The sequence below is a fragment of the Corythoichthys intestinalis genome, chromosome 15 (genome assembly GCF_030265065.1).
Source record: "Corythoichthys intestinalis isolate RoL2023-P3 chromosome 15, ASM3026506v1, whole genome shotgun sequence".
In the NCBI taxonomy this organism is placed as follows: domain Eukaryota; kingdom Metazoa; phylum Chordata; class Actinopteri; order Syngnathiformes; family Syngnathidae; genus Corythoichthys; species Corythoichthys intestinalis.
The window spans coordinates 16,372,933-16,399,816 of NC_080409.1; the positions used below are offsets into that span (position 1 = coordinate 16,372,933).

The window sequence follows — 26,884 nt, forward strand, 5'->3', positions numbered from 1 at the left end:
GAAACCATATTAAAACTAAAAATATATTTTCCTCCCCCATCTTTTGCCATTTTCAAACATTTTTGAAAACGCTCCAGGGAGCCATTAGGGCAGCGCTAAAGAGCAACCCGCGGCTCTGCTGACCCCTACCCTAGGGCCATGTCAGAGGTGACATTCAACTACTTCTATGTCGAAGTTTAATCACAAAAGTTAAGAATATGTTTAATGTAGGTTGAAAGGTTATTAAGTGTTGCTTTAAAAAAATAAAATAATATGAGAATGTTAATAGAATAACAAAAACATTTGGATTATGTTGGTGTCACTTACTAAGAAGTGAAGATCTCATAGATCTCAGGGCGAGGACAGAGATTTGCCAAGAATATCTTGAACGCTGATTCAGTGAAGACATCAGGCTTTATACTGTCAAACTGCAACAGGATATTAACATTACCTATAGCTCTCGATATCACTCGTGGATAACAAGTATGTCAAGTTGTAGCAAGTTGGAAAATGTCATTTTTAACCTTTCCTTTGGGCAGGTGTGCTGACACCAGTGCGCTTTCCACTCTCTTCTTATCAGCGGGGAACATTTTGTAAATACTGAAATATACATCATATTGACACATTGTAAACAATATACATAAGAGTATCCCAAACAATGCAACTGAGTGGTTTGCCTACTGTTTTACAGGGATCTTGCCATCTTTGTTCGTCTGGAGACAAATCCGAACATAGCTAATGCATTGGAAATGATAACAAATTAAAAATAGAATATTGGAGGTTCACTCACAGGCTCACACAGGATGTCCACTCACATTTTGTCCAAGAATATTTGTCTGCAGGCGTTATTTCTTGCAGCGTTGTAGGCAATAGCAAGAATGTCATTCGCCCAGTTCTGGTGTACATTTAATGAGAACAATATCTGAGTTTCGAGTGTCATCACTAGTTTCTACATAAAAAGCATATGAAGTGACAGTTGTTTACCACTAGAGGGCAATGAAATAATTGCAACCCAAGAAATGAGATTACTGCTAGTGCGTGAGGAGTTTGAACAAATAGCAATGCTGATATCATTACTGTTGGTAAAACCCGGATATTGAAATCATAAAGTCTAATACAGACCACAAACAGAGAGAATGAAGCTTCATTGTTTTCACCGCAATAGATTAGCAACAGAAAGCCAGCATTGTAAACATCTCTAGGAAATAGGCAATGCCAAAAACAGTCAGTGCTGTATTTTATTACCTGCGTCACTTTATCCTTAGAGGCAAAGAAGTTATCATAGGTCAGGTTGACAGTGTCGAGACCAGAAACAACAGTCAGCGTTTTGGCCAAGTGGTTACTGTCTGGGAAATCGAGGTTAAACACATTTCGGACCTTTGGGTGCTGGAGAAGTTAGGAGAAAATAAGTTGCAATAAGATGTGGTGAAGTTAAGGCACTCGTCACATTTAACAATGTACAAAAAAAGTCTCTGCTTGAAAAAAATCTGTTATTAGATTTGAAAACCGACCGGAACGTTCAGGGCCTCAGGCTATTTACATTATTTAAAGCGCCATGTGGATTTTGTCCAGTGTTTAATGTTCAATTCTGCAGAAGTTAAATTATCATTCATTCATTATCTGCTCCGCTTGTCCCTAGGAGGGTCGCGGGGGTGCCAGAGCTGATTCCAGCTGACTATGAGTAGAAGCACAATGGTGTTACCAGGATGCCAGGTGTGGGTGGGCATTAGTCTTACCTGAGGGGCAAAAAAAAAAAAAAAAAAAGCTACAATGCTCAATTAGGTAACTGTTATTGTGATTTGGACTAAACAAATAAAAGTTTATTTGATTTTATTTGACTTAGAACACATCCATAACTGAACAGTATGGACATGCAGGTGACAATATTTTTTTTAGGTAACCCATTGTGGTTCCTCGGTTTTGTTATTATAATTATAGTTATTTGCACATTTGAGACCTTATTGCCGAGGGAGTTAGTTGAATCATCTTCAAAATTGGTGAGACTGTTCATGAGACATATGAGATCTTGAGTTTTGAAAATGGTGCGTTTTCATTCACGGGTCTGACCTGGGCGTGGTGCCAAAGTCGGCCATTTTTTCGGCAAAATGACAAATTCAGTAAATGACTAATAGTTCCTTGACACAACGTTCAATCTTTTTCATATCTGGCATGTATGTGCGGTATCCCACCCTTAACACGAGTGCATTGAAACATTACTCATTAGGCCTAGCGCCCCCTAGTGAGAACAGGAAATGCCTTTTTTTACGAGACAGGCTCCTCCTCCAAGGGAAAAAAATCTGGTGACCTCAAACCTGTTTTACGGGAGCCTCAAGACATGTGTTCAGGTGCCTGATGAAAAATTTGAGTTTTCGTTGAAGCGGAAAGGTCCAAACTGGAAGTGAAAATGACCGTCAACAATTTGTCTCGCCAAAAACTTTGAACAATCATAACTCGGCAGATATACAACATATCTGCGCCAAACTTCCCGTGTTTGTTGAGAGTCATACCCTGAAGGTTCTTGTAGGGGTCATTTGCATCAACTCTACAGTGCCAACTAGTGGCGACAGAAAGAAGTTTTAAAAAAGGCCTTTCCTATTAGGTTTTTTCAACATAGAGGGAGGAAATTTGGGGAGTAGATACCTTATACAAAACTGCTCCAAAAAGTCTCTTGCACCCGTATTCCAAATCCAAAGGGAAATCGGGTATTTTGGATCGAATGTGAAATTTTCATGGGTTCACAGTAACAGTTTACATTTGGAGGCTTGAATATGCACAAAAACTCACCAAAATTTGCACATACATGCAGCTTTGGATAACGTTCGATAATCTTGCAATGTTACGAAAAAATGTAACAAAATGGCTCAGTGGCGCCCCCTTAAATTTTTCAAAAAGGCCTCTCCATTTAGGTTTTTTTAACATAGAGTGATGAAATTCGGAGAGTCAAAACCTTGTGCAAAACTGCTCCAAAAAGTCTCTTGCACACACATTCCAAATCCCACAGGAAATCGGGTATTTTGGATTGAATGTGAATTTTTTATCGATTTACAGTGTGCACATTTGAGACCTTGGCACGGAGGGAATTAGTTTGATCATCCTCAAAATTTGCGAGACTGTTCATGAGACATATGAAATCTTAATTTATCAAAATGGTGTGTTTTCATTCAAGGGCCTGACCTAGGCGAGGTGCCAAAGTCGTCCATTTTTTCGGCAAAACGACAAATTCGGATAATGACTGATAACTCCCTCATACAACCTTCAATCTCTTTTAAATCTGGCATGTGTGTGAGGTATCCCAGCCTGAACAGGACTGGATTGAAATATTACCAATTGTGCCTGGCGCCTCCTAGTGGGAACAGGAAATGCACTTTTTTACGGGACACACTCCTTCTCTAAGGGAAAAAAAATCAATCAACCTCAAACCTGCATAAGGGAAGCCTTAAGACGTGTTGAGATGGCTGATGAAAATTATTGAGGTTTGGGTAAAGCAGAAGGGTCCAAAAGGAAAGTGATTATGACTGTCATCATTTTCTCTCTCCACATATTTTGAACAGTCATAACTTGGGAGATGTAGAGGGGGGCTGTCTGCCACCACCCCGACCTGCATGCCGTCCGAGTTTGCGTGGCGTCCGAGTTGCGCCAAACTGCGAGGGCCCGTTCAGTCCTGCTTGCAGGCCTAGTTATAGTTATTCTTTGTTCCGCAGCCCCTTTGAGCTCAATTTGACCCATTTAGAATGCTTCAAAATGCACCAAAATCGGCAGGCAGGTCAAGACAAGTGCAATATTTGATACTGTGTAAAGACAAATTCCAAATACACTATGTAGCGCCCACTAGCATTCATTCTTTGTCCCGCCGACGCTTTGAGCCCTACTTTGACCCCCTAAGAAAGCTTCAAAACTGACCAAACTCAACAGCCAGGTGAACCCTGGTGAAAACGTTGAAAAAAATGAACAAAAAATCAAAATAAAAAAATCAAAATATGCGTAAATGTGTGTAGCGCCCCCTAGGAACAAAACCAACATTTCATTTTTTTTTTTTTTTTTTTCAAGGTGAAAGAGGAGGTAGCAACGCAAAAGTTAAAACTTAGAACACATCAGTACTATGTGAATGGGGTACCATACGCAGTGCCCAGACTGCCGTTAGTACTACATCCAATTTTCCTTGGGTGGGCAGAGCGTGTCCGTGGGTGGGCACTGCCGACCCCTGTACCCCCTGTAACGCCACTGGTAGAAGGTGCCCATTCTGAACTGGTTGCCAGACAATGGCGTACCGCACGCAGGCTATTTTTAGACCGTGACGTCGCATCGTAAAGCGGAAGTAAAGCCAAAGTGGGACATTATAGAACCTACCCACGTGACGTCACAACTCCGCCCTCCTGACTGGTGCCGCCCAATTGTCCGTCAACACATCGTGTTTAACTGTTACGGCTACGTACATTCCTCCTATTTACGGCGTGTTTTTCTGCTCGTTAACATTAATAATCAAAATGGTGAAGGCGTGTGTGGCGGTCGGTTGCAATAACAGAGAAGATAGACGGAGAGACTTGAAGTTCTACCGGATTCCGAGAGACCCGGAGAGGAGAGAGCGTGATTGGCTGCTGCAATTCGACGAGAAAACTGGGCTCCAAACGATTTCCACAGATTATGTAGTAGTCATTTTATATCTGGTAAGATGCATTTAATATATACTGTATTTAGAGGGTTTTGGGCTGACAACCACAATTAAGATCATTGCTAGGCTAATCGCCGACAACATACACGTATGTATGTAGTGAGAGTGCTATCGCTAAACCATATAAACATTAAAAGCCCTTGCTCCATTGACAAATGACATGAAATACATTAGACTTGACAGTGGATGTTAGCAAGAACAAAAGATTTTGAATTGAAAATTTCGTAACTCACCTTTCCAAGCACAAGATAGATTCCTGCCGAATTTTCGTGGACGAGGACCTGTTTCACCCAACCAGCAACGAAGTATTTATAAGCCTCCAAGCTCTTAAAGTTTTTCAAACTTTCGTGAGAATAGGCTGATTTTGTGTGGACAAGATAGTTGTACATATCAGGGTAGCTAGCAGATGTCAGGCAAATACGGCGGAGACAGCGGGTCGAAAAACATCGATTTAGGCATCAAATATGGATCTGGCGAATGGATAAACGGAAGCTTTTCCACATAACGCCTATTATGCAACACATCAAGTGAGTTTACGGCATCCGAAAGCACCGGGTCTTCCATGAAATGCATTATAACTTGCTCGATCAATTGAGACCATTGATAATACAGACACAAAATGACGGACAAGGGGGCGAAACAATACAGCGATCACGTGATTTTGTGACGTCGGTGGGTAGGGTCTATAGACGAGCCCTCGCATAGACCCAACGTAAAAAGTGCTACTTTTCTCCGGTAATCTTTCAAAAGCGAACATGCCGATCACGCATTGCTTTTTTGGAACTTGTAGAAACGACTAGGCATTACGACACATGAAGGATGTTTTCTTCATACGTTTCCGGAAACCAAAAACTCGAGAGGAAAAAATGTGAAGACCGAATCAACTTGCGCGGACTTTAACACCAGCTCGGCGAATCCATTCACGTTTCGTATGCAGTAAACATTATGTTGGGTTGGCATGGTCTTTCAGAGGACAAAGAGGTAAGCCATTTTTATATTTTTAACTTATTTTTTTAGCGTAACGTTGTGCCGTACTGCATCTGTCTGACAATGAATGACCTGAAAAGAATTACAATGTTATCTGACTGCCACTGTTACCGTTTCTGTTATATATATATAAAAAACAACTTTAGTAAGGGGGAAGTGTAAATAAATTATAGGATTAAGATGTGTTATCAATGAAAAAATTAAAAGTGTTCGTTGGCTGTCACTGAGTAGCATTTGCGATCCCTACATAAAGCTAACTAAATTACCCCCAAGAACGGTAAAAGACGTATGACAACCAGAGGATATACAAGAAAGACAGGGCTGATGGTAAAGGATAGCTTGTTGAAACAGGAGAATGTCATTAGCCACGTTTCCATGCTGACTTTTATTCATACCGATTCAAATCATTCCGAATGGAAATTTCACATCAGCTGTTTACATGTCACTTCATCTATTCCGATCCAGCGTTTACATGTGTCTGCCTTTATTCCGAAAGGACATTTAACAACTGCCGTCTGACATGCGCAGATTAATCAAAACAAAGCGTCACGTTGCAAAACATGGAGATCGATCGTCAGATCAGCTGCTGTTTTAACTTTTCGAGTGGAAACAAAACTTCAGAATGATACGCCGTTCATTTAAAAAGTTGTGTGGGTGCGCTGTGCGTGTGCTTGGAAGCCATGTTGCAAGTGACGTTACTTACGTCACCGAGTGACGTCACCACGTCAGTACGGAGCATGTGCAGAAAGAACGCAACCAGACACCATTCCGCTTCCCTGTTTACATGATATAATTTTACTTCTAATCGGTTTGGGAAAAGGAATATTCCACCCCTGTGGATCGGAATGATATTCCATTCGGTTTGGGCCTGTTCATTCCGAATGAGGTGTTTATATGGAACACATTTATTCGGTTTGAACAAATATTCCAATTGTAATTGGAATATTTGGCTCCATGTAAACGTGGCAACTGTCAGTCGCGTCAATAAAAAAGCTAAAGCTATGCTTGGGTCGGCTCGTTTTTTTCGTCTTTTTCAGCCTTCGACACTAAAGCCATCTCTTTAACTGAACATTTTTATGTTCTTCCACATCTTTGCTAGTGAATTTGGCACCAGGCACATCATTTTCAGAGAGAATTGGTAGGTTTAACTCTGTAAACATCTCCGTCGTACACGATTTCCATTCATTTCCTATTAGGGACAAACGGTGGCTTGTCCTTACTTAGCAACAGTAGCTAATGTCATGAATATTAATGAGCGGAAGTGACGTGTTGCTTGCGGTACACTATTGCAGTGTTAGGGCCTCCATCCCCTGAGCCCTGCTCCTCGTTTGTTTGTGTATGTGCGTGCGTGTGTGTGTCTTGATTGCAGGATTGGGCAGATGGGTGAGCCTGGGACCAGGTGCAGTCGATCATCGTTGCCGGCCTACTTTAGCCAGTCCCTGGTATCACTTCATTGCCAGATCAACAACTCCACTCCAAGAGTTTGTGACACTAGCCCTTGAAAATTCTAGAAATCTGTATTGCCTTGCTTTAGCTCATGTTACCTTTGTTCACAGATCCTGCACTGCTCGCCTACCTTCACAGCTCACCTGCCTTCACAGCTCACCTGATTACACACTAATTGCCCGCCTGACTATCTGGGCAAAGATTGCCTTCACATAAAGCAATAAACAATTGTTACCACTGCCACCTTGCCTCACTCTCTGCATCTGGGTCCCTCGCTCACCCAGAAACGTAACATGCAGGACACAAAGATACCAGCCTTTCACAGTCTACGATGGACAATTTGGAGTGTTCAATCAACCTAGCATGCCACATCTTTTCAAAATCTGACAGATATAGTGAGATTTTAGGTTGAAGACATCTATGTACAATTTTGTCATCATAATAATAGCTCATCATAATAATAGCGTCACCCATTGGGAAAGGAAACTGTAGGTTTAATATTAATTTCACATTCTCCATCTATTGTTTTAAAAATGTTTTCTTCAAACTTGCTCAGAGCAGTGTTGAGACTTTGATCTTACTGAGAGTTCTTCAAAACATTGTTGCTCTGGCTGTGAGTTGCTTGCTGAGAAATATATAACAGTTTGATGATGGCATTTATGATTTTCCAAAAATAGCCCAGGAACCATGCCAACAATGTTTTAAAAATGTTGCCTCTAAAATATTTTTGAACAAGTCCTTCAAAAACTTTGAGACACTTGTAAATTTTAAAAAACCTCTTGGAGTCATAGTCAGCTATTTTGAATTTGCCGACCATTTATTCCACATTTTTTACTATTTTATTCCTAGGGAATTGATCTGAACAACTTAAAATCTTGCATATTTGATCAGAAGATGTCGAAGATGAAAAGTTTTTGTTAAGGGGCATGGGGAGGCATCAAATTTCAATGCTTTAATGTGTCAACACAAGCTGGCATAATTTGATCCAGTATGATTGTATCTATTTTAAAAAATCACCTAATTGGTAAAATTTCACTCTAAAAATCTTAAGGGACAAAGCGGAGTTTTACTCACAACTGCCACCTCTGGCCTAAAGCATAACTGCAGATAGTGCATGGCACTCATGCTTGCACGAGCACGAACACAAAGCACTGAACGTTTGGTCCACAGGTGTCAAACCGATTCCAGAAAGGGCCAAGTGGGCGCAGGTTTGCTTTCCAACCAATGAAGAGGACATCCTTTCACAAATTAGATCTTTTACATGTGTAATCAGTTAAACTTTGTCAGGTGCTGCTTGTTTCAGCAGGAAGTTCATTGGTTAAACTCTCGGCGTTGTATCGGTTGGAACAAAATCCAGCACCCACTTGGCCCTTTCTGGAATCGGTTTGACACCTGTGGTTTGGTCCATCAAATAAGCCCCAGAAATGTAAAAACAGTTAGTAGGAAATCTTAAGTGGGTTAGAAAAGTGTTTTGTCAAGTGGCTGCTGTTGCCACGGGAACTTGCGCAGGCGCCGGCGGTACCAATCAGAATTACCTAAATTCCAGGATTGGTGCTGCACAATCCGGGACTGTTGGCAACCCCAACAGGCGCATATTCACCCAGAGTGTTTGACCAGAAGGCTCTCTATTGAAGGTAAGAAAAGGGCTTTTTTGGGCAGTTAAAGTGTCAGGGCTCTATGAACTGATCAGGTCAGAGACGTGCAATTATGGAGTAGAAAAGCATTATCCAGCATAGTCCCTTTTAGACCATTTTTGTTTCGTACTTATAACGCAAAGTGAAAAGACATATTTTACACTTGGAAGAAACAAGGAAGGATTCATTACTCCTGTGTACACAGTCCAATGAATCCCAAATGTATGAGTTAGTCAGCTGGATGCTAATATTTTGTTATTTTGTTACCAAGTGCTAACAAAAGAGTCATTTTGCTACTATTAAATGTTCTACGCAAAGCACATTTAACAACTGACCTGAGATTTTATCAGAAACACTTCAAGACATTGATCATGCATACATTTTCAAAAGAGGCCATTGTCATCACGTAGCCGTGATGACAATGCAAGTCCTGATTATTTGCCACGTCAATAAACGCTTTTGGAACTTGTGTCTAGATTGTCCTATTTTGAGTTTTGATCTATTAAAATAAATGTAGTAGTCATAGCATCATCCATTGGCAAAAGGAAATTTTCAAATTTTATTTTCTAACACTTGAATATTAATCAGATCTACCAAACATTTGGCCAGAAAAGTGTTAATGGCTTAATTATGTTAAAACACCAAGTTTGTCTGTCCCCCCCCCCCAAAAAAAAAGCTAATCTGAGGAGTTTGCCGCCGGTTTCCATTAATCAAAACACTCCATTTGTAAGTATAGGCCACAGCTGTCATTATTGGGATCTTCAATTTCAGAGAGACCATGCAATGTTTAATAAAAAAAAGTGCTGGAATGGGTCAAAACTCTAGTTATTTTAACTATTTTACTGGGAACTAGAGCATTGTCTGTAAGCAGTCAATGGCGAGATTGCCAAAGTATGATTCTGGAATGGATTTCAGTTTTTCAACTGTAAAATGTTGACCAGTGTCCCAATTTTTTTTTTAAAAATGCAGTGATTGAGCACCTGGGTGCAGAATCATCCCCAACATGCAAATTTGCACACCAAGAGATGCAAACAGCGGAGCACACACAAACATACGCACACACCCACGCACACATCATGCCCCCCCTTCACCTCCCACTCACACACACACACACACACACACTACCACACAAATAAGATGCTTCTGAAGCAGTTACATCATCTACAAAGCCAAATTTTCAATATAAAGACGTGCTAGCGTCTCCACTTCATCCAACCCCAGATTTCACCTCTCACTGAACCCTCAAAGATGAAATTTGCCTCTCACTACTTCGCTCAGAGGAGGCCAAGTAATGAATAGAAAGATCTGAGATCCAAAACATTTTGTCTTGATCAAGAATAAGAAAATGCTGACCTACTCTCGAAAGGATGACTCAGCATGAGCGGTGTGTTTATGTTGGTGTGTGTGTGCACCTGTTTCTCCACAGAAAGGGTGTTGAGTTCATGTGACCATTACCCTATTTGCAATGCAAATATGTTTCTTATACTAATGGAGCTTGAGACTTTTATTTGCATACCCGCAGATAACCTTACACAGTGAATTCTATCAATATTTTACAGAAAATAATACTTACTTTTGGAAGTTTAGCATATTTTCCTGTTCTGGTATCTCTGATAGTTGCAACATCCAAGAACGTTGTCTCCTAGAAACAAGAAGCAGACAGTCATCTCCATTACAGAATTCAGGATGTAGGCGCAAGATCAAATATGGAACAAACTGAAAAAAAGCAACTTTAGTTTGATTAGCAAACAGCATCTCACTCTTCTGTATGCAAGATGCTTGCTTATTTCATTTAAAATAGGATTGCATTGCTGCTGTTCACAATACAGAGCCAGTACGGCTGAACTCCAAAAGATAAGGCTAGTGAACACTTGCTGGATTTTTGTAGATTTATGATGCTTTGTAGAGCAAAAGTTGCCTCATTCTGAGAGAAGGTGAGAGCAGGGAGAGCGAACACCAAAGACAAATACTCCTCTCTACTGAGTACATCACAGTATAGCTGCAAAGTGCAGCAGGATGGCGGGCCAGAATCAGTACCAATCAATAACCTCCACAAGCAGCTGGCACTGCAAGAGCCGATGCAGGTTTCAGCTTTCTCACAGTTCTTATAGAGCCAGCACCACTTTCACATATTGCATGTTAAACACTTGCCTGATGGACTAAAACAAAGAACATAGCTTGTGCAATTCTATTTACTGTATTACCTTGCTTTGATTTGTCCAATAGAGGTAAAAGCCTTTGGTATCCATCTTCATGGTGATAGGGACAGTCTTGGTGGAGTCCTTGTTAGAGACATTTTTTAAAAAGATTAACTTGGTGTTAATGTGGTCATTTTAGCCTGTCGGATTCCGATTGCTATTTAGATAAACCGGGAAATATCCACAGGGCTTACAGCAATGTGACCTTTGAATGCCAATAGAAAAAGGAACTTCATAAAATATTAAAACGTCTATTAGCTGCAAAGAAATCCAACTGTATCATGGTCGAGGATTAAAATGGAAAGAACCAATTTATCTAACCAAATTCATGAATTCCAACTATACAATAGGTGTAAGAGTTAGGAAAGTGCAAACACCACATTATAAAGAGTTAAACACAAAAGTATGATTCTCTTTAAATATTTACTCACCTCTGACCACTTGGTAAATCTTTCTCCTTTAACCATATAATCTTTGACCACGGGGGACTCCAGAAAGTATCTTTTCTTATTCATTGTGTTCTTTTAGTGACTTTGTACTACAAAGTTGGTAAATCTCCAATGTATATGTTTAATCAGCATTAACACCTTAGTCCTATCCACTGAATGACTCACTTGGAAAGAAGCACTGAACTGAAGTGCAGTCTTTGAAAACGGAGGACGCTTCCAAATGAATATGAATTGCAAATTAAGTTCACAGAACTTAACACAGGATACATGCACACTTAGTGGACCCCACTACATAGTCAAGCATAGATGATGGTTCTGATTGAGGATTCAAAGAATTTTACTAACAACATACATTGATGAAAATTTTGATACCCAGGCCTAAAGATTAGCTTAATTAGTCCAAAGGTTGAATGCATAACAGACAGCTTCTGGGACAGCTTCTCATCTTTTTGGCCCAAAAAAAACCTCAGACATTTGGAACTGCATATGGCTTATTCAACCTTCACTCTGTGTATTTGCATAAACGATGAGTAAATATCCTTATTTTTACAGGCTGAAGGCCCGTCTAGTCACCACTCAAGTAGCTGTTGGTCTTCTTGTTGTGGAACCTAATTTTGAAGTCCTGCTTCACCGTCATTCATGAACAGTGTTGTAATTTAACTTTAAAAAAGTAATTAATTACAGTTACAAATTACTTCTCCCAAAAAGTAATTGCGTTAGTAACTCAGTTACCTGAATTTAAGAGTAATTAGTTACTTGGCAAAGTAACTAGTGATAATTTTCATGTTTTGTTTTTTTTTCTCAAAAAAAAAAAAAAAAAAAAAAAAAAAAAAAGGTCAATGTGAAGTTTAAAGGGTTTATGGGACAATTGGCCCTAGCCCAATTCTTTACCCTCCACTTAACTAGACACAAGGGTATTGCGATAACTAGATAGTAACCTTTGCTATGTGTGGAAGTCATTTAAAGTTGTGAATCAACCGTTAAAGTTGTTAAAATTGCTTCCACTATTGCATTAGTTCCCTTCTGTCTACTTTTAACATGTGTAAGTTTTAAAACTGTTTCATCATTTAAAGATAGATTTAAGTCAAGATTTTGCCGATTTAGGACCATTTAAGATTAAAAAAAAAAAAAAAAATTTAAGTAGGTTCGCTAGGAACGATCTCTACAACAGAGCCTTCCTGAGAGGTCTACTGCTTTAAGATGGCGGCTGTTTATTAACGCATGTAGTCCTTAAAACATGTTGCCAATGCAGCCGTGTCATGTGGGCGTAGTTTGTAGGCTACAGTCAGGTATTATTGGAGCAACGGCGTCTTCCCCACTCCTGCTCTGCTCACTCGTCTCTGTGAGTCCGTCTCTCTGACTTTTTTTATTCAACCAACTTAGTAACGCAAAGTAACGTACGCCTTTCCCGCCTCAGTAACGGTAACGGCGTTGCCAGGATGAGAAAAGTAATTAATTAGATTACTCACTACTGAAAAAAATAACGCCGTTATATTGTAACGCCGTTATTAACAACACTGTTCATGAATCAATTGTCTTCAAACTTGATAGCTATGTGGCATGGGCCACTGGCTATCATTCCTTGGGGTCTGATTTTTATTTATTTTTTTAATCATGCCTGATCAATTAATAGTACTGATTGATGCTGTAGGTTACGAGTTAGCCAGTAGAGGGCATCCTTCGATCTGCTGTAGCACACTAGTGCTGCTTTTTGTTTATACAGTGGTACCTCGAAATGTGATTGCTTCGACACATGATCTTTTCGACATCCGATGTAAAATTTTACCTGCCATTTGTGTCTACACCCGACGACATGCTCGAAATACGACGACATGACAGCACCGCAGACAGACGCATGGCAGATTTTCTTGTGAGAGAAATCAATACAAGGTTAGTGTCGGTGGTGAAAGAAGTAAAAAGGTGACGTTACAATTGAAATGAAGATGGAAATTATAGAAAATGTGAGCGTGGTGTGTGCATCTGTGAACTGGCTCAACAATGCGGCCCTAGAATGTCTACGATCTCGACGGTCCTCCTCCGACCTCCATTCGCCAGTCTTTATAAGTTAAGGTGAAAATTATTATTGTGGTAACGTCGCCAAAGAAATTGCCAGCTTCATCAGGTTTTTATCATTTATTTCAGAACTTACCAACACAACACTCCTACTGTCCGCCACAGTTGACGGGGTTCTCAACAAAACAATAAAAGATGAAGGAGATAGTACCTTTTCTCATAGGCGCCGTCTAACTGTTTGCATTACTCTAACCAGTGACGTGCGGTGAGGTTCATAGTTGGTGAGACACTGACTCCTTTAGTGTCAGATTTCCAAATATATAAACCAAAAAGGGTAGCTTATTCAATTGGCTACTGATTATTTCATATCTCATCAGCATTCTTCACAAAACACGCACACACGGTACATATTATCGAAACGTAAAAGTAAGAAAATAACATGCATTTGCTCTACACCCTCAATGTGTTGGCCGTCACAATTCTATAATTCATGCAACATAAATGAGAGTAAAGATTGGTGTACAAAACCACAGAATTCAATTCTGACCTTTAGTGAAATATTCAGTTGTTTTTTTTAAACTTTTAATTCTGATACTTTAATCAATTTATTACAGATTGCTAAACAAAAAGTGTGAAAAGAAAAACAAATAATATTTTATTTAAGGCCAAAATTTAGTTTTTACATATTCTTTTTTTTTTATATAAGATTGAAATGAAAACTGTTTGTGGTCTCGCGCCTGTCCTTCACCACAAAAGCCGGCATTACTTTGGAAGGGCATAGGTTTGGTCTCAACATTCGTAGGGACGATATAACAGCATAACCTGCATGTAGGTACACTTTTTGCTGGGGACGGGACATTAATAAGACCAAACAGATTGGATGAAGGGGGCAAAGGGCCACATTTCTCACGTATATGAACCTAATTAATTAATAGGCAAAATGATCAATGCAAAATAAATCCTTATCTACTGAAAATAACTTTTACGTGCATTGGTTCAGATGATACACTGTTCGATTCAAACCTTTGTTTTTAAAAATACTAAAGAAACATTTTGAAAACTTCCTGAATAAATGTCTGGTTTTTATTAGCAAACCTAAACATAATGAAAACAATTCACTTAATAATGATAGGGTCAATTCTGTCCTTACAACATAGGGAACTATTGAAAGATCTACTATATTCTCTATATAACTGAACATTATATCATGCAAAAAAGGTAAGGTTGCTTAAAAGTTGGTGGGGACAATTTTAGCATCCTGAAAAGTTGGTAGTGTTATGTCCCTACCGTCCCTATGCAAACCTACGACCTTTTTGTAAAAGTCCTCCTTATTTTCCTTTACTTTAAAAAATCCCTCCGCCTCAATGGAGAGGATTGCTTCAATTAGATCGTTCTGTGTTTTATTTGACAAGCCAGAAAACACAGCGGATGTGTCTAAATGTCTAGCAACCTTTCATCTTTCTCAGCAAAACCATGTAATCGTTCTACATATATAGTATCGTTTCTCGTATTTATTGGAATTTACTGTTTGTATTACTCTAACACACCCAATATAATATATATAGCACTTATACCATAGTTTAAGGAAAACAAGCAGAATTTCGGGCATAAGAGATAAACAACGCCTTCTTATCACGGAAGCCCAGCGCGTGCGTCATACAACTAATGGAGCAAGATTGATGCTGACAAGCCCACGTCTGCACAACCAAGTCTCGCAATCACTTCTCCCGGACAGTCCACAACAAATGGCGAGACGGTCTGTCCTAATACAAGGAACACAGGAGAACACCCGATATCCAACTGATAACACGACTGACAAGACTCCAAGAGCCCCTTTGACGCTGAGGTGGCAAAATCAACAACCCTCGTTGCCCAGACAACAATAACTCCCGAATACTCCTGTCCAATCCACAAAGAGACAATAATCCCAAACATACCCTTCTTTCCTGCCCAAGGCCCGCCCCGCGAGAGCCTTCAAAAGACTGAATGTTTGACTAATCGTTGTCATTTTTCTCGGGAACTTTTGTTGACGCATGATAGGGTGACCTTGCTTCTCCGCCTGAGTGTTTCTGTTTCGCCTTACCGTTTTGTTCTCTGTTGATCCAAATAAATTGTCAACCTGTTCTCGACGAGCCTTCTTCAACCTTTCATAATGGAGTCAGTACAAAGGGTTGAGACTAAGGTGAACGCGCGGAGTTGATCCTTTCTGGGCGTATTGCTGGGGTCCCCCGGCCCGGACCCTTGGATTTACGCTAGCGTGGGTCCAGCGGTTCGGCTGCCAGGATTCCGGCGGTCTGGCTAGAAGGTCAGATTCCTTCAAAGAGAAAGTAAAATCTGAACCGCACCTCTCTCTCTCTGTGACATCAGCGACTTAGTGCGTTCAAGTACAGCACGCAAAACACGTCCGCCACGTTAGAGCCCGATTCGTTAAATTATTACAGGAATTATTATTATTATTTTATTATTATATTTTTTGGTTTGCTATGTGTAATTGCCATTTGTAATAGTACCAGCAGTATTTATAAAGGATATAGTGTAGGTTTTCGGGCTGTGGAACGAATTAAAATGTATTCTTATGGGAAAATCCTGCTCGACATATGACCATTTTGACTTACAAACAAGGTGCTGGAACGAATTACCTTCATATGTAGAGATGCCATTGTATTTGAGTTTGTTCGTCACTTCCCTGGAATGAAATGGAGAGGATGCCCGATGACTATGGTGGAGAAGTGGGGTTCACCCTGCATTGACTGGTCCTCAGCCACATGTCACAGAGCACATACGTATGTATTGACATCCAAAAAATATGCAAACCCTTGCTATGCCTATACTTTTTCATTTAATAATAGAGAAAATGCAGTGCAGCTCAGACAATTGTATGACCCTACATTTATGTTGATGCAAAATAGAATCATAATTCATGCTGCATGTTTGTTTCCCCCAGAGTAGTCTTGGGACTGAATCTCATCTCAGGTCTTTCTTTGAGGGGGCTGCATGCTCCTCTCATGCTTGTTTGGAATCTGATTTTCTCCTACTTCCAAAAAAGGTGTTTTAGATACAATAGAATAGAATAGAATAGAATAGAATAGAATAGAATAGAATAGAAATCCATTATTGGCATTCTACACAGTATGAATTAAAGCTTCGCCAGAACGTGCACCACATAAAAGAGAAGCGAAAGTACAATAAGGCTGATATAAAAACACAGGTTACAGTGCACACAGATTGGGAATAAAGTGAATAAGTGACTAGCAGCAAGTGGTGATGTATTGGTAATATCACAGTGTGTATATGACGATTTACAGAACCCAGGCTAGGAGGCAGATGGCTGACATGATATGATAGTGCAAACGAGAGTTTGTGCATAGATTTTGGTGTAACAGTGCAAAGATGCTATAATGTTACTCTGCAAATAATGCACATCCGATTGCATATGTACACTGAAGACTCAAAATTGTAAAAATCAGATGCTATAATGTTACTCTGCAAATAATGCACATCCGATTGCATATGTACACTGAAGACTCAAAATTGTAAAAATCAGTGATGACGTTGAAAACAAATTAACAACAAGCAAGAGGTGAAAGTGGGCTGGAATGGGCCTTAACTCCGTACCGGCATAAGTTTTGGGGCCGGAACACCGTTCCGGCATACGGTACTTTGAAAACATGCCGAAAATATGACGGCAACTGTCAAAATTTCATGTTTAAAGCTGTAATGTGAAGTAAGGTTGGCCAACCATGTTTTTGAATAATATCAATGGCTAAACAGTTATAAGCATATTTTCATTATTTTTTTTAACGCAACCCTTCCAGATTCTTTGTTTAACCCATAGCAACGCCCTTGACAACGAAAATGCTTTTCTTCGGCAATATTCGGAAATCTTCGGAAATTACGTCACACCGGGAAGTGCGAGGGAAGTCAGCCATAGAACAGTATTGTTTGTTGCATTGCTTCTCGGTAAGATGCCACGGCGGTGTGTGGCGATGTTTTGTTCTCACTCAAACGAAAAGTTGTATGAGTGGCCAAAGGATAGCAGGGCACGTAAATGGACATCTTTCGTTCGCACGAAGCGAATGAATTTCATGCCATCATCGAGTCGTGTTCTCTGCTGCAAATACTTCGAAGATGCCTGCTTCCTTAACCGGTCTGCTTATGATCAAGGATTGGCCAAAAAGTAAGTGTGATTTTTGGATAGATGACTGATGACTTTGTCAAAGCAGAGCTGCCAACTGTTGTGGAATGAACAGTATAAGCTAGCGACGTTAGCCGAAAGTTAACTCGTGGCAATCCCCGATCATAGTTGTTGTTGCGTTCGCTAGGTTAAGCGTGTTTAAATTGTGCGTCATCTACGATCTTGTCCGAAGGGTTAATCCACTGTCCATCGGGAAAGGGGTGTGGATGTGCACATAAGCGGGTCTGCGTCGTGGTAATTCACGGTCACGTTGCAGTAAGAGACACACACCGCCGGTGAGTTTGTGCACATTTATTTGTATTTGTATTATGTATTTCCACCTTCATGCTTCAAGCATTGCATTGCATTTGTACGGTTCGCCGTTTCTTTCACGTGATCGCTTGATAGCCTTCTAGTTTGTGTTTCGTCGCTTCGCGAGAGCCGCTGACGGGTGACAAGTGTTGCTTTTAATGTCTGGCAGCGAATCAGCGAGCGCGCAGGTCACACAGTGAATATAACTATGAATGAACATGTTTGGAATTATGTACTTAGCAACAAACAGTGAAATTACTAAAAAAATATCATATTCTAGTATCTTCAAAGTAGCTACCCTTTGCTCTGATTACTTTTTTGCACACACTTGTCATTCGCTTCAAGAAAGAGTCGCCTAAAATGGTTTTTGACTTCACAGGTACGGTTTTTCAGGGTTAATTAGTGGAATTTATTGGTTTATCAATGGGGTTAGGACCTTCATTTGTGTTGCACTGAATAAAGTGTGTCCAAACCTTTGGCCTGTACTGTATGTATGTATAATGTTTGGATGTATGTTTGTGTGCATATGTGTAAGGGAAATTAGCCTGACTCAGATATTACTTAAATTCAAGTAATTAGTAGTATTTTAGGGTTTGAATTTACAGCCATTTTTGTTACATATATGCCCAAAATATAATTTGTGCGACTTTCAAATATTTGGAAACAAACAATTACTGCACTGTGCTGTGAGCGAAAGTCATGGCATTAGCCTGTATGATTAAATACTGGACTGTCTCAGAAAATTAGAATACACAATATTCTAATTTTTTGAGACAGTCAGGAAATTAGAATATTGCGTATTCTAATTTCCTGAGACAGTCCTGTATATATACACAGGACTGTCTCAAAAAATTAGAATATTGTGTATTCTAATTTTCTGAGACAGTCCAGTATATACATATACAGTATATTAAGGCTGGACTTGGTTTTATATTGAACCGTTCGATAAGCCCACTTCGATTCAATACACAAAAACATTCGATCCAAATGAAAAGCTCCCAAAATGTATTTTCCGAATTTATTTTTGTTGTCTCTCTCGCTTAAATGTCTGGCCCAGCTTTGCCTTGGAAAAACAAACTCTGCTGCCACCAGCCCCCCTCCTCCAATCCTCAACCCAAACTGCATGAAAGGTGGGAGCTGTGGCGCACGAGGATCATTGCTCGTGAGGAAAGACAGAAACCTAAGGAGGCGGCTTGCCGGCTTTAATATCCTACAGATCCGTTGTTTGGCAGCATTTTGGTTGAGCTGATATGCTCTCCCCACTCGTACATATTTAACAAAGACAGTACTTACGGATACGTACAACAAAGTCTGCCAATATATTGCTGCCGACTTGGCTGCTACAAATAACCTCGCTTTGACAACAGACAGGTTAAGACTCACGGTTACATTATGAACAATGAGTGGCAAATTAAGACCGCTGTACTTCAAACTCCTCCTCTTTCTGAAAGTCGATTGTCAATTGCTGGCGTTGTGCAGTAATGAGCAGATGTGACATCTGTGGCGTTTGTTAACTTTTTTTAATGCCCGACAACACTCGCGCGCACACACTAGATATCATAAAATAGCAACCTAGATGTGCTATGTTAGATCACCCCCAAGTCCAAAGCCATTGGCTGCATGAGCCCAGAGTGATCATGGGACGTGTAGTCCATATACTACATCGATGAATTAAAAACCGCCATGACTGAATGGAAGTTAAGCAGGCCAAATCAATCCATACCAGTGACAATAGATAATGCTGCAAATATTGTTAATTCAGTACGTAACACAGATGGACTCGGACCACAAATAGGATGTTTTTCTCATGTGGCAAACATACCTGTTAAGAGAGTAATAGCAATCGACAGTGTGCCCTGCCTCACTTTACAAACAGTAAAGATTGTTCTCAGCACTTTTCTTCAGATCAGTAAGAAGTAAGCACATAAATATTATGCACTATAATGTATTTTTATATGATAGCATTGTTATTATTGCTTGTTAGCAAAATTTAAAAATATATATACTGGACTGTCTCAGAAAATTAGAATACACAATATTCTAATTTTTTGAGACAGTCCTGTGTATATATACAGGACTGTCTCAGGAAATTAGAATACACAATATTCTAATTTCCTGACTGTCTCAGGAAATTAGAATACACAATATTCTAATTTCCTGACTGTCTCAGGAAATTAGAATATTGTGTATTCTAATTTCCTGAGACAGTCCTGTATATATACACAGGACTGTCTCAAAAAATTAGAATATTGTGTATTCTAATTTTCTGAGACAGTCCAGTATATATATATATATATATATATATTTTTAAAAAACACACAAAAAAACTTTTTTTGTTTCAGAGCCTTAAATAAATTGAATCGAATCGAAAATCGTGTCCCCCATATCGAAAATCGAACCAAACTGTGACCTAACTGTATTGTTACATCGCTAATATATATGGCGGAAAACTCTCAGGTGACTTGAAATTCCGCTCTGAGACCCCCAATTTGGCCAACTTTCAAAATTGTTCGATATGCATGTGTGATACATTATTGGAAAGCTTAAAATCTCAATTTTCTGTGGGAAGAAAAATTTTGAACAGGAGGGCATTTAAAAAAAAACAATAAAAATTTAAACAGCAAAACCCTATCTGGAGTTGCGAGCATGCGAGAGCAGAATTAAAGACGCCAATACTTTAACGAGATATTATCGCGTACTTACCTTGTTTTGATCCAAAAACTCCATGTAGCATGTATCACTGGGTGTCAAGACACAGCTGGGAATGGCCACCGCTGGATTTGTGAGGGATTTTATGGGTGAAACATGGTAATATAACAAGGGTCGCGATGCAGAAATCGCAGACATCAAGGAGTGGTCGAGATGTTCTTTTTCATAAATTTACCCTTTTAAACATTGTTTTTCAATTTTTCTTTGTTTGGACTGATTATTTATCATCTAACAAATCAAGGAAAATGTGGCAATAACAAAAAAATACAATTAAGCGATAGTTATGAGGTAGATATCAGTGACTTATTTACAGACACCAATTTTTTCATTGTGGCGTAATTTGTTTCAAAGTTTAAAATATGCAATTGAATAATTTTTTTTAAGTCTTTTTTTTTTAACTAAATATTAGACATTAATTCATGAATCTAAAATTACTATAACTTGGACTAACATTTATCTTTTAAGAACTACAAGTCTTTCTATCGGATCGCTTTAACAGAAAGAATGTTAATGATGTTAATGCCATCTTGTGGATTTACTGTTATAATAAACAAATACAGTACTTGTGTACAGTATGTTGAATGTGTATATCCGTCTTGTGTCTTGTCTTTCCATTCCAACAATAATTTACAGAAAAATATGGCATGTTTTAGAGATGGTTTGAATGGTGTACCGCACACATGCTATTTTTAGACCGTGACGTCGCATCGTAAAGCGGAAGTAAAGCCGAAGTGGGACATTACAGACCCGCCCTCGCATAGAAACAACGTAATTTGTGCTACTTTTCTCCGGTAATCTTTCAAAAACGAACATGCCGATCACACATTGCTTTTTTGGAACTTGTAGAAACGACTCTTTTGAACATTTTGTTGGGGTGGCATGGTCTTTCAGAGGACAAAGAGGTAAGCCATTTTTATATTTTTAACTTATTTTTTAGCGTAACTTTGTGCCGTACTGCTTCTGTCTGACAACGAATGAAAAAAAACTTTAGTAAGGGGGAAGAGTAAATTAATAATTAAAATTTGTTATCACTGAAAAAATTAAAAGTGTTTGTTGGCTGTCACTGAGTAGCATTTGGGATCGCTATACAAAGCTAACTAAATTACCCCCAAGAACGGTCAGAGACATAGGACAACAAGAGGATATCAAAGAAAGACAGAGCTGATGGTAAAGGATAGCTTGTTGAAACAGGAGAATGTCATTGTCAGTCGCGTCGATAAAAAAGCTAAGGCTATGCTTAGGTCGGCTCGTTTTTTTTTTTTTCCCCGTCTTTTTCAGCCTTCGACACTCAAGCCATCTCTTTAACTTTTATGTTCTTCCACATCTTTGCCAGTGAATTTGGCACCGGGGGCATCATTTTCGGAGAGAATTGGTAGGTTTAGCTATGTAAACATCTCCTTCGTACACCATTTCAATTTATTTCCTATTAGGGACAAATGGTGGCATGTCCCTCCTTAGCACCAGTAGCTAATGTCATAAATATTAATGAGCGGACGTCACTTATTGCTTGCGGTACGCCATTGCAATTAATTACGCTAAATTAATTTTTAAGCTGTGATTAACTCGATTAAAAAATTTTAATCGTTTGACAGCTCTAGTTTATTTTAAAGTGCGGTGCAAGAGCAGAAACTGCTTTTTCAGCCTTGTTTGTGTTTTCCGCCATATACTAGTATATGCATACAGTATATTACGGTACGTTCACCTGTGTAACTCTTGGGGGCTAATCCCCCCCCCCCCCCCCCCCAGTTCTTAAAACCTCGTGACGCCCCTGTAGTATGGTTTGCATGTCTTCTATGTATGGTTTTTCATTTAATCAATGAGTGAAGGGTTGTTTGTCTAAATTCACCTGCTATTTTCTGCCGACCAGTTCGATGTGCTCCATCAAAACTCAAACGGGAAAGATTCCAACCCACCGGAACACTGAAGAGGAACGCAAATGGATTGTTTGTGTGTGTGCGCGCGTATATGAGCGTGCGTGCGCGTCATAGCCGCTGTCCATTGTGCTGAAATGACAGTCAACTAGCCAAGCAGGTAGGAAATCTTTATTTAGCCATATTGGACTCAGCATCCCTTCCGCTTTTTGGTTTCGTTTTCGGGCACTTAAGAAAGCTTTGTTTTCATTTCATGCATAATATTAGGCCTGCTTTATATTGGCGCAAATCCCTCTGCTCATTTAATGCATCACTTACGCGATAAAGTCAAACCTTGTTCTCAGCACTTCTGGGGGTAATATTTTGGAGTGATTTCCTCCCTGGCTGCTGCTGCTGCTTCTTCTTTAAGAGTCCCCTCCCCGCCCCCGCGCTGTATTTTTAGCTGAGCCAGCCACTTCATTTGCTGGATAGGACAGTAGCCTATGCCGTGTGATCTCCCCTCATCGTTTGATAAATGACATCCAGCCTCGGACTGGCCGAGGGCCTACACAGCCAGCACCTCCGTGGACATGTCGTAGGCAGGTTAAGACTTTGGTCGGATCCCGCGTCCCATCTTGTGGATGCTCGCTGGTCCGTTAAGAGACGCAATGCCGCACGCACTGGACGCATTTCATTTTGACACAAAGTAAATCTTTGGCTGAGTGTGTTTGCAAAGAAACCACACCGCCGCCTTCCTGTTTTCTCTTGGACTGTGGATCAGAAGAAGGCTTCAAGACGGAGGGGGTGGTGGAGCATCGAGGGAAAAACAGGGGCAATATGAGAGAGCGGGACTTCATGCCCAATATGGAGAGGGGCAAACCTGCTACTTATACAGGGGACAAAAAGGCTAAGATGGCTGCGAAGACCAACAAGAAGTGGGTGAGACTAGCCACGGTCTTTGCTTATGTATTATCCGTCTCCTTAGCGGCCATCATCCTGGCTATTTACTACAGCCTCATCTGGAAGCCGACCAGCGCATCCTCGTCCGCATCCGCCGGTAAACCGGGGACGACGGAGGGGGTCACGGCTTCCCCGGCCAACATCACCGCCGCTAACGTCTCCGAGTGGAACTCTACGCAGTTGCCTGTCAATCACACTGCGAGGCAGGACTCGACCCCGCACTCCCGGGTTTTTGAGTGGGATCACGCCGAGGAGAGCGACGATATGGCGGATGGACTTTACGCATCGCCTCGCGGAGCCACGCAGAGAACGGGAAGTGTGGACAGGGCAACGCGAGTGGAAGAGGAGGAGGAGGTGGCGACGCTCAAATCAGGAGATAGAGCGGAACGTGAACCGGATCAGGTAGCTTCTGATACGACCACCGTGCCACCGAGCTCCGGGATGAGAGCTGAGTGACCTGGCCTCCATCACTCCCTATAAAAGTGGTCCCACATGTAGGCCTTGTGTTTACAGACAACCGCTGGTCGGACAGAACACAAATCATTCACTTGCAAATTCACTTATGGATTGGAAGCTTCATTTTGGACCTGATACTTTGCTGTGACATAATAGGGGACCCCGCTCCATTGAAGAACACCCAACTATGCTGTTTTTTAAGTTTTGTCTGTTTAGCCCATTTGTATGCCTTAAAACCACGTTGGACTGTTTAAAGAGTCCCTACAAAGTGATGGACAACTTTGGTAGAGATATTTTGCTTAAAGAATCAAAGAGGAGTCGCTTTCGGGTTGGACATGATTTCCATAACTTATATTCATGAACTTATTGCATTTTGACATATAGGCTGTATTTACTGTCATGGATCAAGCCTGGATTTCAAGTAGAAGAACTTACATTATTGAGTTATGCTCAGGTATGTGCATATAACTATGTAAATGTATTGTGCTATTGGTCATGTAAATAATCTAGAAGCAGGCATACATCTTTTTTGGCCTTGATAAACCTAGTGTAAGTAGAAGATTTTTATTAAAGTTACTCTATACGATAAGTATAAGTAGAATATCCCAAATATACAAATAAAGAAATTTAGAAAATTATTCTGTTCAATGTGTTGGTCATATGAATTCAGGGTCTTGCTTTCACGCATTTACAGAAAAAGCAACTTTAAAAGAATGAACGAAAGTCTTATTTTTAGACTTTTCATATGATTTGAAAAAAAAAATCACATTTACAGTACTCTGCAAAAATCTTCTGATCTGTTGCTTTGATTACATTTTTTTCCCCGATATACTATGTGTCATACTGTACAATATAATACAAGACCAGAAGCAATATTGAAAATATACCCCAAAAATCAGATTTTCCTCAAACATTCCCGATGAGAGCCTGGATAAAGCTGCAAAATGTTAACACAAAGCAAACAAATTAATTTGTATAGTACAATTCAAGAAAAAACCATTCAAAGTGCTTTTACATCACATGAAGATCCACTAGCAGAGATAAAATGATTCGTAAAAATCACATTAAATCAAAAGAAAGTTAAAACAAATACAATTGAAACAGGAAATAAAATTATACATAAAAATCATATTAAATCATGAATAGAATTTAAAAAACTAAAAATAATCGAAATAAGAAATGGAAATAAATCAGAAAATGAATAAAAAGCAAACAGCTTCAAATTTTATATACAGTATATAGACAGTTATGAATATGCTGTGATAAATAAAAGTGTTTTTTTGCCCTGATTTAAAGGGGCTAGCAGTTTGAGCACACTTCAGAGCCTCAGGTAACTTGTTCCAAAGACGAGGAACTAAATGCAGCCTCACCCTGCTTGGTTCTTGTTCTCGGAACATAAAGCAGGTTCCAGACGACCTTAGGGGTCTAGATGCTTCATAGGGATTAAACGAATCAAGCATGTATTTCGGTCCAAGGCCATTAAGTGTTTTGTAGACGAGCAGTAGTATTTTATAGTCTATCCTTGACTCACTAAGAGCCAGCGTAACAATTTCAAAACTGGTGTAATGTGATCCAGATTCGTTGTATTTGTATCTGGCAGCAGCATTCTTTATCAGCTGCAGCTTCCTGACTGATTTTTAATTAAGACCTGTAAATATACAGTTGCAATAGTCCAATCTTCTGAAAATGAATGCATGCACAAGTTTTTTCATGTCTTGTTTAGTCAGAAGCCCCCTAATTCTGGCTATATTTTTTAGGTGGTAATCAACAGATTTAGTGACGCACTTTAGATGGCTATCAAATTTTAGGTCTGAGTCAATAATTACGCCAAGATTTCTGACTTGATTTGTAGCTGTAAGTTACATTGTGCCTAGGTGCATGCTTGGCTTTGACCTTTCCTTTTTTGGGCCAAAAATGATCACCTTTGTCTTCCCCACATTTGGCTGGAGAAAATTCTAGCACACCCATTCATTGATTTGATGAATGCTTTTATTCAGGGAGACTAAGGGACTATAATCATGCGGGGACACAGAAATGTAGAGTTGTGTGTCATCTGCATCGGTGTGATAGGAGATGTTATACTGTTCCGTGATCTGAGCTGGGGGAAGCATATAGATATTAAATAAAAGTGGTCCAAGAATGGACCCTTGATGCACCCCACATGTTAATTTTGTTCGTTCTGGTATGAATTCCGACTGACACAAAGAAATCACTATCATGTATATAAGATGTGAACCGCTGAAGAACAGTGTCAGTGAGACCTACCCACTGTTCCAATCTGCTGAGTAGTATGTTGTGATCAACCGTGTCGAATCCGGCACTGAGATCCAATAGTAGCAAAACAGATTATTTGCCTGCGTCGGTATTCCGACGAATATCATTTAGGACTTTGATTAGCATGGTATCAGTACTGTGTTGTGGCCGAAATCCGTACTGAAATGAGTTAAAAAGTATTGTTTCATAAAAGTATGGATTTGTTAAAAAACAGCCCTCTCAATAATTTCCCCCAAGAATGTCAGATTTGATATTGGCCTGTAATTACAAATGGTTTTTTTAGCTCTCCACCTCTCGTATTGGGGCAGTTGGATTTCCTTTTCAAAAGTATAGCAGGTTACAAATTGAATCAGTCAGACTTTCCTAACAACAACAACGGAAGACATAATGGATTTCCTGTGGCAAGCACATTCTATTCGAGAGGAGATTGAGGGCCTGGGGAAAACTGGAGTACACTGCACTAAACTGGAGACTGACGTATAGTCCATCAATGTCCAGCGCTAAGACAAAGCAGCAGGATATGTGTTTGTTTTCATAACATAGCGTATAGATGAGTATTCTTAAATTTCATCACTTTTGTGTATGAGGACTTGAAATAAGAGCTCATTAGGATTTGTGAAAATGTCCGCAGTAATGTGACTCGGTCACACACCTCCACTTCAGACAAGCGCATGCGCATATAGGAGCATCTTTCTCTCTGCCTCATTTTCTGTCTCTTTTTCTCCTCCATGATAGTGGAGATTTGCAAGTGGGTAATCAGGGAGAGCGACATCT

At 39.9% G+C, this 26,884-nt stretch overlaps 2 protein-coding genes across 2 annotated transcripts in view; one reads left to right on the forward strand and one right to left on the reverse strand.

Annotated features, from left to right (window-relative positions):
- plcb2 (phospholipase C, beta 2) overlaps positions 1-11,502 on the reverse strand; it is a 47,945-nt gene extending 36,443 nt beyond the window's left edge. Inside the window, exons 1-8 of the mRNA XM_057859418.1 lie at positions 11,345-11,502; positions 10,920-10,997; positions 10,289-10,357; positions 1,225-1,365; positions 795-874; positions 661-714; positions 504-579; positions 307-407 (exon numbers count right to left, since the gene is read on the reverse strand). Of these exons, the coding sequence (XP_057715401.1) occupies positions 307-407; positions 504-579; positions 661-714; positions 795-874; positions 1,225-1,365; positions 10,289-10,357; positions 10,920-10,997; positions 11,345-11,428 (683 nt within the window). The 5' untranslated portion in view covers positions 11,429-11,502. The remainder of the gene's footprint in view (positions 1-306; positions 408-503; positions 580-660; positions 715-794; positions 875-1,224; positions 1,366-10,288; positions 10,358-10,919; positions 10,998-11,344) is intronic.
- An 11,376-nt stretch (positions 11,503-22,878) lies between these two features.
- LOC130930903 (putative transmembrane protein INAFM2) lies at positions 22,879-24,474 on the forward strand. Its single transcript, XM_057859202.1, has one exon. The coding sequence runs from the start codon at positions 23,258-23,260 to the stop codon at positions 23,834-23,836; it is 579 nt and encodes a 192-aa protein (XP_057715185.1). The 5' UTR covers positions 22,879-23,257; the 3' UTR covers positions 23,837-24,474.
- The last annotated feature ends 2,410 nt before the right edge of the window (positions 24,475-26,884 follow it).